This window comes from Polypterus senegalus, chromosome 15 (genome assembly GCF_016835505.1).
Source record: "Polypterus senegalus isolate Bchr_013 chromosome 15, ASM1683550v1, whole genome shotgun sequence".
Classification (NCBI taxonomy): Eukaryota; Metazoa; Chordata; class Cladistia; order Polypteriformes; family Polypteridae; genus Polypterus; species Polypterus senegalus.
The window spans coordinates 66588743-66601211 of NC_053168.1; the positions used below are offsets into that span (position 1 = coordinate 66588743).

At 41.9% G+C, this 12469-nt stretch overlaps 2 protein-coding genes across 4 annotated transcripts in view; one reads left to right on the forward strand and one right to left on the reverse strand.

Moving 5' to 3' along the window:
- The window catches only part of slc25a40 (solute carrier family 25 member 40), a 53525-nt gene extending 49403 nt beyond the window's left edge, over positions 1-4122 (forward strand). The window contains exon 11 of the mRNA XM_039736421.1: positions 3686-4122. Within this exon, the coding sequence (XP_039592355.1) occupies positions 3686-3807 (122 nt within the window). The 3' untranslated portion in view covers positions 3808-4122. The remainder of the gene's footprint in view (positions 1-3685) is intronic.
- dbf4 (DBF4 zinc finger) overlaps positions 1-11761 on the reverse strand; it is an 81042-nt gene extending 69281 nt beyond the window's left edge. For 2 of the 3 annotated variants that reach the window (XM_039736419.1, XM_039736418.1), the window contains exons 1-2: positions 10982-11039; positions 7929-8102 (exon numbers count right to left, since the gene is read on the reverse strand). The gene's annotated coding sequence lies outside the window, so the exon portion shown is untranslated. Of the gene's footprint in view, positions 1-7928; positions 8103-10981; positions 11040-11694 lie in introns of those variants that run through there. The other variant, XM_039736420.1, reaches the window with a different exon arrangement.
- Positions 11762-12469: the final 708 nt, after the last annotated feature.

Sequence of the window (12469 nt, forward strand, 5' to 3'; positions counted from 1 at the left end):
AACACTCAGTGGCTGGAGAACTTTCGAAACTTCCGCGTGTCTGTACCTTTAAAGAAAAGAATAGCCAGTGACGCAGTAATGACGATTTTCTCCGGCCAATCAGTGACCAGCAGAGTTTACACGTCACATTTTGGTAACGGTTCGGCACGCTTGGAACCTCGGCTGAGGTGGTACTAAAAAAAGGACCAGGTACTGTTCCCAGTGGAAAGCCCCGCAAAAGTGAGCTGTACTGAACCGTGTCGTGCCGTACTATGCAGTGGAAAAGCGGCTTTAGATTAGGTCAACTTGGAAAGAGTGTGTGTGTGTGTGTATGGTGGGTCCGTATATGTGTGCACTGCCTGCTAAAGTGTAAACCAATACAGGACAAATTTAGAGTCTTCAGTCAACATTACACACAAGTATTTGGAAAGAAACCTCACTAATACATGGGGAGATCTTGCATATTCCAAAGAGACAAGCTAGGGATTGAAAGTTCTGCTGCACCACCTCTAAACAGAGGACAGAACACTCAAAGATTGTCATTAATATTTTAAAGCTCTTTTTACTTTCTGTAAAATTTCGAGTTATGTCGAATATAAAATGGCAGATTATATGTTCATTTCAGTGAAGATGAGAAAAACTGAGTGGCAAACGAAGATGAAAGCAAAAGGATTGTAGGATGATTTATTATCTAGTTATTTCTCTTTGGCTGAAAAAAGGAATGATTTGATTGGATGAATGGTCATGTTCTGCCTCTTATTGAATTCCCTCTCTTTCGGAAAAGCATGGACACATATAACATTGTAAGCCATGTTTAGCAACTGTTGGCCTGGTATAAGTGAGGGGGGATATTCTGCTATCACCTCTTCCCCAAATAAACAATGCACAAACACCCAGCCTTCCACGTGATCTAAAAGAAAATATAATTCATCAGACCAAGCCATCTTCTTCATTGCTCCATAGTCCAATTCTGACGCCGATATGCCCATCGTAGGTGTTTTTGGCAGACGTCAAGCAACAGCATGGGCATTCAGACATGTCTGTGGCTATGAAGCCTCATACACAGCAAGATGAAATGCACTGCGTATTCTGACCTGTTTCTCTCATGGCCAACATTAAGTTTTTCAGTAACGTGTGCTACAGTATCTCTTCTGTGGGATTAGATTAGACAGGCTAGTCTTTGCTCCCCACATGAATCAGTGAGCCCAAGACCCTGTTGCCATTTCACTGGTTGACACAATCGGTCTACTTAGAGCCGAGTTGTTTCATGCAGACGGACCAACCTGCTAACTGCAATGGGTGCTTTGCAAACTGTAAGCTTTCAAAATAATTTATGATTAAAAAGTGAAATTAGGCTCATGCTGATAGACAATTATTTATTTTATTGTTCTCTCCATCATTTCTTTGCTATCATCCTCACCATTTTCATCCACGTGCCTTAGGTTTTTAGAATGTCTCAGTGTGCATTTGTTCACTTTTATAATCAGTTACAACCATAGACTTATATTTATTTATTATTTTTAGGCTACCATTTGCAAATAAGTATTTTTTTTTAAATAAAAAAATGCAATTTTTTCTATACAAAAATTACCTTGCACTTGTACATATTCTATAGGCTACTGTTGGTAATGAAGCGATACATCCAAAAGATGCAGTTTGTTTAAAATGTAAACCATTAATGCAACTGCAACAATACTTTAACCCAACCTCCAACATAGAAATGATGTTAACCGACAAGTAATGGTTTCCCAAATTAGTTTTGGTTTCTCACAGTATCAATATATTTTCATGTGGAATGCATTATACATGGCACTGTTCATGATTTCTTCAGTGATTTATATTGTTGAAGGCAGTTAAACATAATTGTGATCGTAAATTTTGGAACTCCACACCACAAGTAATAATTATATCAAATTAATGAATTGGACCTTTAACAATTTGGCAAAACTGTAATAAGCTTTAAATTTGCCTAAGGTGTTTGTTCACATACCTTCATGACCATTAGAATCGCCCAACAATGCCACATGATCATAATGCATAATTAGATCCGATAAAAAATCTGCCAAATTCAGTCATAAACAATGAATATCAGGTATGGTGTTCTCTTTCAGTATGTAGTAGATTCACATCATAGAGTGTGTTATTGCCTGTGTGTTTAGAAGTGATACGCAGTTCTTTGCATAATATTATTTGAAAGGCCACTTCCTTGACTAATATTTCTTGATCTGTGAAAAATGTTAAACTATTCATTGCTGCCCATTCTAAAAGAATAGTGTTAGTTTTTACAAATGTATGTCGACAGGTAAAGATCAGATTGAATACTTAGTATACTGTTGTTAACTAAAACCGCTTTATTTCAGTGTTTATCAAACTGCATTCTAAACTGCAAAGATATTTTTGGACATATTTTTATCCATCCATCCTTCTATTATCCAACCCGCTATATCCTAACTACAGGGTCACGGGGGTCTGCTGGAGCCAATCCCAGCCAACACAGGGCACAAGGCAGGAAACAAACCCCGGGCAGAGTGCCAGCCCACTGCAGCAGTTATTTAGTCTTCACACAGAAAACTAAAGACACATGGAATAAGCTGCCAGTTACTGCCATAGACAGTAGGACTCAAAGGACATTCAAAACTCAGCTTCATGTTACTTTGAGGAATTGGGCATCTAGAACTGGCCAGCTTTACTGGGCTGAATGGCCTGCTCTTGTCCACGTTTTTCTAATGTTCTAGTCATCTACTTGAGTAAATTCATAGCATGTGTTATTTTTTTCCTATTTAATTTCTCTTAAAGTGATAAAATACACGGGCTCCATTTTAACAACATGCATTAATGCAAAATATACAGCTTGCACTTTAACGATATACTTTAATCCCGTTTCATTCCCATACAGTGTGTATAAATGACCTATGTGTTACTTACAATGCTGTAGGAAAATCCAACGTGCAAAATTCCTCACTGGTGGTTTGCCACAACGTTACTACGTGGAACCTTCAAAAAGCATTCCTGAAGATCTAAAAATTGGACCTTACGCCATCAGGCATCATGAAATGTAGGGTGCAGCATCTGGGAATGGCAGAAGAAGACTTAGGCACGAAAATCATGAATGTTAAAAGAAATGTGAACTATTGTGATGGATAATCAGATTAGAAAATGCCAAATTCACATTAAACTTGACAACCTTATATTATAAGAATTTATTTTCAGATATTTATATTTTATGCACTGGGAGTGATTGTAATTAGTAATTAGTTAACTGTTAGCTTTCGAGTTAAACATCTGGGTGTTTCAGCCTTTCACAAATTGGGCATAAGATGAATTTGTTCAAATGTTGCGTTAGTGTGTTTGAATTTCAGTGACGTTCACATCCTACCTGACCAGACTTTGCATGTCGCCTGATTGTAATGCGTGTGGGGTTTTTCTTTTAATCATTCCATTCACGTCATAATCATTAACAGTTATGGTCGCATAACTTGATAACTTCTAAAGGTGTTTTCTGTAGCCAGTCGTGTGCAGTTAAAATAGACTGAATTATGCTTTTTCTGTATTTTTCTCTATTTTTGATCATCATTTCATGTTCATTCATTATTGCAGTTTCTGAATATACAAGATCTGATCTAGTTAGTTATTAATGGACAATTGGAAAATGTTACAAACCCCTTGTTTTCCTAATAATAACGGTGCCTTTATGCTGTCTTTACAGGATTCTTGCCACGCCTGATCAAAGTCGCCCCTGCTTGCGCCATTATGATAAGCACTTACGAATTTGGGAAGTCTTTTTTCCATAACTACAACAGTGAAAAAAAACTTGGAGAACTTCACTAGTCCTTGAAGACTAACGTCCTGCCATACTTTGATCGTAGTAAATAAAAGGAAAATACCACTTACAGTATTGTGATGATGCTGTTGTTTAAAAGAAAATAAACTGTGAACCTAAATTATATTTTTAAAATTGTTTTATTTTTGTTATGTAAAAACATTTAATTGAGTCTATATGTAAGCAGAGTAATTATGTAAATATAAGTCTGACAGTCGCAGATCATTGCCAAATGTTTTTATTAAATACTACATAAAATGAAATCTTAAAATATTTTACTGCATGTATATACTGCTTCAAAATTGTATTTACTTAAATTTTAGATCGTATTAAAATAGATATCAAAACTAAATAAGTATTCTGGATCTTTATTAAACAGTTTACATTTCTTGATTATTCATTCCTCCTTCCATCCATTTTCAGGCTCTTCTTGTTTCAGCTGCTCCCATTAGGGGTCGCCACAGCGGATCATCTTCTTCCATATCTTTCTGTCCTCTGCATCTTGTTCTGTTACACTCATCACCTGCATGTCCTCTCTCCCCACATCCATAAACCTTCTGTTAGGCTTTCCTCTGTTTCTCTTGCCTGGCAGCTCTGTCCTTAGCATCCTTCTCCCAATATACTCAGCAACTCTCCTCTGCACATGTCCAAAACCAACGAAATCTCAGCTCTGTGACTTTGTCTCCCAACCATCCAACTTGAGCTGACCCTCTAATGTACTCATTTCTAATCCTATCCAACCTCGTCACACCCAATGCAGATCTTAGCATCTTTACCTCTGCCACCTCCAGCTCTGTCTCCTGCTTTCTGGTCAGGGCCACCTTCTCCAACCCATATAACATAGCTGGTCTCACTACCATCCTGCAGACCTTCCCTTTCACTCTTGCTGATACTCGTCTGTCGCAGATTACTCCTGACACTCTTCTCCACCCATTCCACCCTGCCTGCACTCTCTTTTTCACCGCTCTTCCACAATCCCCATTACTCTGTACTTTCAATCCCAAGTATTTAAACTCATCCACCTTCGCCAACTCTACTCCTTGCATCCTCACCATTCCACTGACCCCCCTCTCATTTACACAAATGTAATCTGTCTTGTTCCTACTGACCTCTAGAGCATATCGCCACCTCTCCAGGGTCTCCTCAACCTGCTCCCTACTATCGCTACAGATCACAATGTCATCAGCAAACATCTTAGTCCACGGGGACTCCTGTCTAATCTCGTCTGTCAACCTGTCCATCACCATTGCAAATAAGAAACGGCTCGGAGCTAATCCCTGATGTAATCCCACCTCCACCCTTAATAGATCCTTCACATTTCTTCAGCAGACCTCACCACAGTCACACTTCCCTCGTACATATCCTATACAACTCTTATATAATTCTCTGCCACTCCCGACTTCTTCGTACAATACCACAGCTCTTTTTTGGCATGATGCTGTAGCTCATCAGTTTTATCCCTCTGTAGTTGCTACAGCTTTGTACATTGCCTTTATTCTTAAAAATAATGATGAGTTGTATGAGAGGCTGGACACCAAGGAGGGAGAAAAAGACCTGTACCGATTGGCTAGACAGAGGGACCAAGATGGAAAAGATGGGCAGCAGGTTAGGGTGGTAAAGGATAAAGATGGATACGTACTCACAAGCGAGGAGAGTGTGTTGAGCAGCAGGTACTTTTGGGACCTTCCTTAATGGGACGACACGCAGAAGCGCGATTGCTGCTTCTGCTCAGAGTTGCCCATCCTCCACAGAAACGACTACAAGCTGATCGCCTGATGGCTGATGCAGGAATCATTGTAACTTGGCCACTGACCTGGCCTGTTTGCTGTGTCTGTGTTTAGTAGAATGGTGGATCCCACTACAATAAATAACCTTGCTGTCCTGTTTCGAGTTGAATAAAGTACTGAGATTCCTCACTCTGCCCGACACTCTTTTCACCTCCAGAACACTCTTGACATACTGCTCCTTTCGAATAACCCCTACCCCATGTCTCCTCCCATCCACACCATGATGGAACAATTTGAACCCACCTCTGATCCACCTGGCCTTACTCCCCTAGGTAGATAGATGGATACGGTAAGTACATCAATAAGCACAGACACACGGTGGTCTGACGGGGGTCCGTTCCTACGTGTCTACAGTGTATTGACTGCACACGCCGGGTTCACCTCAACTGACACATCTGCTCTCCAAGGACACTTTGCTGGAACTGGAGGTCCTTACGCTGCCGTTTCAATGTCATTTTTTGTCTCAAAAGCCAGCGAATGTGGTGTCAGACTGAGGCACAGACTGCAGAACGTGGAACAAGCAGTTCAGAAGGCGCGGGTGTCTTTGAATTAAAGACACAACACATTTTGCTGGGTTGACTTCCCCCAAGAAGTCAGTGTTATTATTGAATATCGGTTATAATACTGCACTGAAATCTGGTTATACATGGCGTGCTCATTGATTTGCATTGATTTATTATGATAGAAACTATAAAATAAATAAATAAAATTACAGGGTATACCAGCCATTTTTTCCCCCAAGGCTGTGAGGCATAAATAAATGTGTTAGTCTGCACTGAAATTACTTTTAAAAATACTAAGGAGCGCAGGGTGGGAGTAGAAGGGCATGTGGTCTGAAATGGGGATGCGAGTCTATTTGTGGCTCTCTGCAGTCTACAGTTCCATTTGTGTACACTGTACATGTGCAACTGGCTTTCTCTTCACACAAGCAGCATCCTCATTGCAGGCTGCACTCTCCGGACCCCTGGGATGAGAACTTGGGTCTGCTTTTCTAAACAACCTTCTTCAGCTCTTGTAATTAATGGCACTCCTAATGCCACAGAGGTGCCACTTCAGCACTACTAGACATGCTTTTTAACACAACAATACTGGTTGCCAGCTGGCCACTTCATTGATGAGAGGTGCCAAACCCCACCACCAAAGCAGTCCAGGGTATGCCCCCTTAAAATCCCACAATACACCTGACTCGGTGTAAAAACAGATGCACATGAAGGTAACAACAATACACGGCGGCCAGTGATTGTGGACACTGGTGCGCCCGGTGTTGGAATGTTGGCCTGTCCAAGGCTGGCTGCTGTCTAAGGTTGCAAGCCCTTGAAGCTCTCAACTGGATTCAATGAGATCAAAGTTGATGGAAGAGCCCATCAAGACGTCAGTGCGTTCCTTCTAGCAAGCAGTGCCGTAGCGGCAGGCCATTAAATTGCCAACTGCCATGCAATAATCTGCTTGATTTGTGACCGAGCACTCACACTGCCAGTCAGGTCGCACAACTCACACATTTTTATTGCCCGACTGTTGTTTGCATACTGTACTTTATACCTGATATTTATTTTTAATTTGAGTTCCCCACTTATTGAAATGTACTTGTTTTTTTTTAATTGGGATTGCTATCTTTAATAATTTGTGTGTGCTGTTTTAATTGTTATTTATATTGTCACTGGATTCTCTGCCTCATTGCGATTAGCAATAAGTACTTTACATTCCCAGAATGCCCACAGCCTTGGCATTCCTGTTTGCCAGGGCATCGATTCTCATGAATCCAAGATGGAGTAACACAATGAGGACGCACAAGCAATCAAGAGTGGGGCGAAGCGCATTGTGCAGTTTATTCCAAATGAAGCAAACAGGCAGCATCTAATAAATAAGTGCAGTGCAGACCACCCTAATAAAAGGACCGGGGTCTGTGTGCCCATCTGGGTGCTGCAGTAGGTCTCTGTCATTCCAAAAGATGGCGCATCACAAACATTTTAGTAATAAAATACATTGCACTTATCATTCCATCAGATGGCACCTCACAGACATTAGCACTGCTTTTACGAATCCCATGCCAAGTGGCACATAACAGAGACACGTGCTTGGCATGGTGCACTGCAAATGTTAGTGCCAAGGTCTGCATTGACTAGTTAGATTTCAACCCGTCTTAGATGGCAGCACAGCGAGTTCTGAATAAAGAAATAATTCATAAAAACCCAAATGCTCTCGGTGGGAGTTAAAATCAATCCAACAAGTCAAGAAGTCTGTTCTCTATTCTGAACATGAGCTTTGAGTTTTGAAAATTAAAAAACAAACAATAAATATGATCAAATCCAAAATGAAAAGGTGAAATCCGTGCCATGTCTTACCCCTCATTTGCTGCTCTCGTCAGGAGTCCTTCTCGCCGTCACGGCCCACCACATCCCACCAAAGCTGCCATCTCTTCTGGTCATCTGCAGTTCAAGGAGCTGCCACTTCCAGCAGTCACCGCAGCTCACAGGGCGAAGTGCATCCGGACTCCCACCTTCCAGTAGCTCGCTGGGCTGTAAAATAAGAAAGCGAATGAAACCGAACTGAAAGCACGTCACTCCTGTGTGGCTGACTGGGCCAATTTACAGCATTTATTTATTTAAAAACAACGCCAAGGCTGACCAAAGTGCTGTACAATAAAAACCCAGCATATCAGACACACAAAACCAAAGGGTAAATGAAACAGAAACACGTGACACATAAGAACTGAAGAGATTCTTAATAAAAAATATAGTACAGTATGTGCTTTGATCTCTTCAGCACCATCCACACATCCCTGTTGAGGGGTAAACTCGGAGATATGCAGGTGGTGGTCCTGGATAGTCGACGTGTCCGTCAGGCAGGCGGCAGTTTGAGAGCCTCGAGGATTGTGTGAGCAGCACTGGAGCAGGCCTGTCTCCTTTGTACTTCACTCTGTACTGTACTGCACACCTCAGATTCTAAATAGAACAGCCGGCGGTCACGTCACCTACAGAAATTCTCAGACGACTCTGCACTTATGGGGTGTACTGATAAAGGGGGCCGAGGCCGAGTATGGCAGTCGGGTGGAGAAGTTGACTTGGAGAATTGTCTTAACATCAGCAAAACCAAAGAACTGCTTACTGACTTCTGTGTCCAGTCAATGGTTGTCGAGGTGGTCCACTCCTAGAAGTACTTGGGGGTCCACATTAATGACAGGCTGGACTGGTCTTGTCACACAGTGTTCTCCATAACGCATTTTTCCCCACAGTTTAAAATTATAAATCAAACAATTCAGACATGATTAATGTGCACATTGCAGTCCATACATTTTGGTGTCACCATGCAGAAATGACTCATTTCAGGGCACCATAATGTTTGGCACAATTGGCGTCCCGTGTGTTTGTGATTCCTCAGGTGGGTCTCGTGGCAGCACAGCTCGTTCTGAATAAATAAATAAATAAATTCATAAAAACCAAGTGCTCTCACTTGACCCTGTGTTAGGATATAGCGGCTTGGATAATAGATGGACGGATGGTCTCATGGCTTCATAAGATGGCTAGGCTTGTTTCTGCTCTTTGGAGTCTCTAGTTGCCAACATGACGACAAGAGTTGGGCTAATGAAAGTCAAAGAAGCCATTATGAGGCCGATAAAATAGAACAGAAGCATTCAATGTTAGGATTACCTAAATCAACTGTCTGGAATATCATTAAGAAGAAGAAACGCACTGGTGAGCTCCTTAATCGCAAAGGGACTGGTAGACCAAAGAAGACCCCCCCCCCACTGCCGAGGACAGAAAAATCCATCCATCCATTTTCCAACCCGTTTAATCCAAACACAGGGTCACGGGGGTCTGCTGGAGCCAATCCCAGCCAACACAGGGCACAAGGCAGGAACCAATCCCAGGCAGGGCGCCAACCCACCGCAGGGCACACCCCAAGCACACATTAGGGACAATTTAGAATCGCCAATCCACCTAACCTGCATGTGTTTGGACTGTAGGAGGAAACCCACGCAGACACGGGGAGAACATGCAAACTCCACGTAGAGAGGACCCAGGAAGCAAACCCGGGTCTCCTAACTGCAAGGCAGCAGCGCTACCCACTGTGCCACCCAGAAGAATCCTCACTATGGAAAAGAAAAAAAGACAGGAGCTGAAGACGGCTGCATTAGGGGCTTGGCAGAGCACCACCAGAGAAGATCCTCAGCACCTGCTGATGTCTGGGACATGCAGACCTCTAGCAGTCATTGCATGCAAGGGATAAGTGACAAAGTACTAAATATGACTGTTTAATAGACCTGCCATTGTGATGTCCTAAACATTATGGTGCCCTGAAATAGGGTGGTCATGTAGAAAAAGTGTCCTCCTGTCTACATGGTGAGACTGAAACGTATGCAGATACCCAATAAATGAAAGTCTGCAATGTGCACTTTAGTCACATGTGTATTGTTTGATTTGTCATTTTAAATTGTGGAGCAGAGGGGAAAATCAAGGAAAAATGTGTCTTTGTTCCAAACATTATGGAGGGCACTGTGTGTAAGCAAGGGCAGAGCAGACTCATTTTCTCATATGTGAGTAGTGACGTCCTTCACATCTTCTATTACTCTGTGATGGCGAGTGTGATTTCCTGTACTTTACTGTGGTGTGGTGTGCTGAACTGGTAACGTCACTTCAAGAGAGGCCCACCGAATCAACAAGCTGATTAAAAGGACATGCTCAGTTACGGGACACACTCTGGGGGTCTCATAGTGAAGGTGAGAATGAAAACAAAACTGAGTGCCATTAAGAATAAAGCTGCACATCCTCTCTCTGACACACGGAGGTCCTTCAGCCAAAGAATTAAACAGCAGAGGTGGACCAAGAAACCCAAATGGGGCTCCTTAATAGCAAATGGCAATACGACTGCAGAAGGCCTCGCTGTGATTGGGGCAGCCAAGTCAAATGTTTTCTTTCTTTTTTTAGTCTTTCTGGTGTCTATTAGACTGCGGTGGGCTGGCGCCCTGCCCGGGGTTTGTTTCCTGCCTTGTGCCCTGTGCTGGCTGGGATTGGCTCCAGCAGACCCCCGTTACCCTGTAGTTAGGATATAGCGGGTTGGATAATGGATGGATGGATGGGTGTCTATTAGAGGGGGCTGTTTTTGTTATAATATTTATGTATAGATTCACTGATTTAAACTTCTGTAAAAGGCGAAATTTCCTCCTTGGGACAAATAAAGATCTATCAAAACCTAGTGAGACTTGTATATCAATAAAATATTAGCACCTTTTGTCCAACATTTTTCCCAGATAACCTATAACAAAACCTTTTTTTATTCAAGTCAGAGATTTATTTACTAAAAGCAATATAGCTTACTTTTCTAGTGATTCACTTATATAAATGTAAAGAATTACTATTATTGTTATGATAACACACACTAACACACAAGTACTTACAGTACGCAGCAGTCTTCCTGGGCCCGTAGCTCGGCATGTCCAAGTAGCCACCTTCGTTATGAATCACACACTGCAGTCATCATTTGTGGGCGCTAGAGGGTGCTATTGAGCCAAATTCAAAAGTTGGCCGTGGCGCAAAAAAAGAAATAAAACAGAACGAGCTGTTCGTTTACTGGTGAGTTTTATCGGGTGGGTGTGTAAATATCAAGTACTCGTCCATTCTGCTTGGTGTACATTATTCACGTTGTATCTCACCTCATGCCTTAAAGTATTAATTCACGTAGAGCGGGTACTGCCCATGTGACGGCGTTATACGTGTGCGCGCACTGAAGTGAACATCAGTGCAGAAAGATGTGCAGAAAAATCAGACGTCGGCTTACATCTTAATATTTGACAATCGAATCATCATGTATGCTGGACCCTTGACTGCTCCGGCTCTGTGTTAAACTGTGGATACTGGACCGCAGACATGATTATGCAGTAATATTACCCAGGTCCGCCTATGCGCGAAGAATATACTGAGCTCTGTTCAGCGTACTGATTATAAATTATGCGATCTGAGACGTTACCATATAAACAGCACCGCAGATCTTTCATTTATTTGGAACGATTGTATGACAACTAGTCCGACTTCACTACCCCCACTGTGAGCCAATCAGACTGAGAGGACTCACAATCAAAGCCACGAATAACAAAGAGGCGAGCAGACTTACGGTCACAGGTGAAGGCAGCGCAGCCGCATCGTTAGTCTGAAATGTTCCAATACAAACAACGGGAGAGGTGAGGCACAAGGATGTCATGATCGCCACGGTGTGGTGAGTATATGGGAGTCTATAGGGTGGGTCTCTCTATATAGCGCCGTGACTGTGTTGTTTGCTAAATCCATGCAGTTCCAGTGACCACAGACAACTGGTCGATGTCTCTGTCTCACTGCAAGTTTGTAACTGCTGTGCAAATTCCCCAATCAGCTGCAACATTTAAACTACTGACAGGTGAAGTGAATGGCATTGATGATCTCTTTACAATGGCACCTGCAAGGGGCGGGATAAATTAGGCAGCAAGTGAACGGTCCTTTTCTTGAAGGTGGTGTGTTTTTAAGTGGGAGAAATGGGCAAGTGTAAAGATATGACGAAGGCTAAATTAGTGAACTACTACTACTGTTCTTACTGCGGCGGATGAAATATGTTGTTTGACATATGCACGTTAAAATGGTTTAATTGATACGAGAGTATCATTGTTGTATTCTCCTAATGAAGACGAAAAATTATATGTATAGATGTATACTATATCGGTTTTGAACAAAATTAAGTGTTCCATAAAAGGTTGAACGATTTACCAAATCTTTTCATATATATATAAAGTTAATATATGACAATATATCTTTGACACTATGTATCAGACAAAGGAAATCACAGCAATCCACAAGAACAATAATTAATTCTCAGCAACTACCTGAATTGTAGCTTAACCATATCAACTGAAATGTGT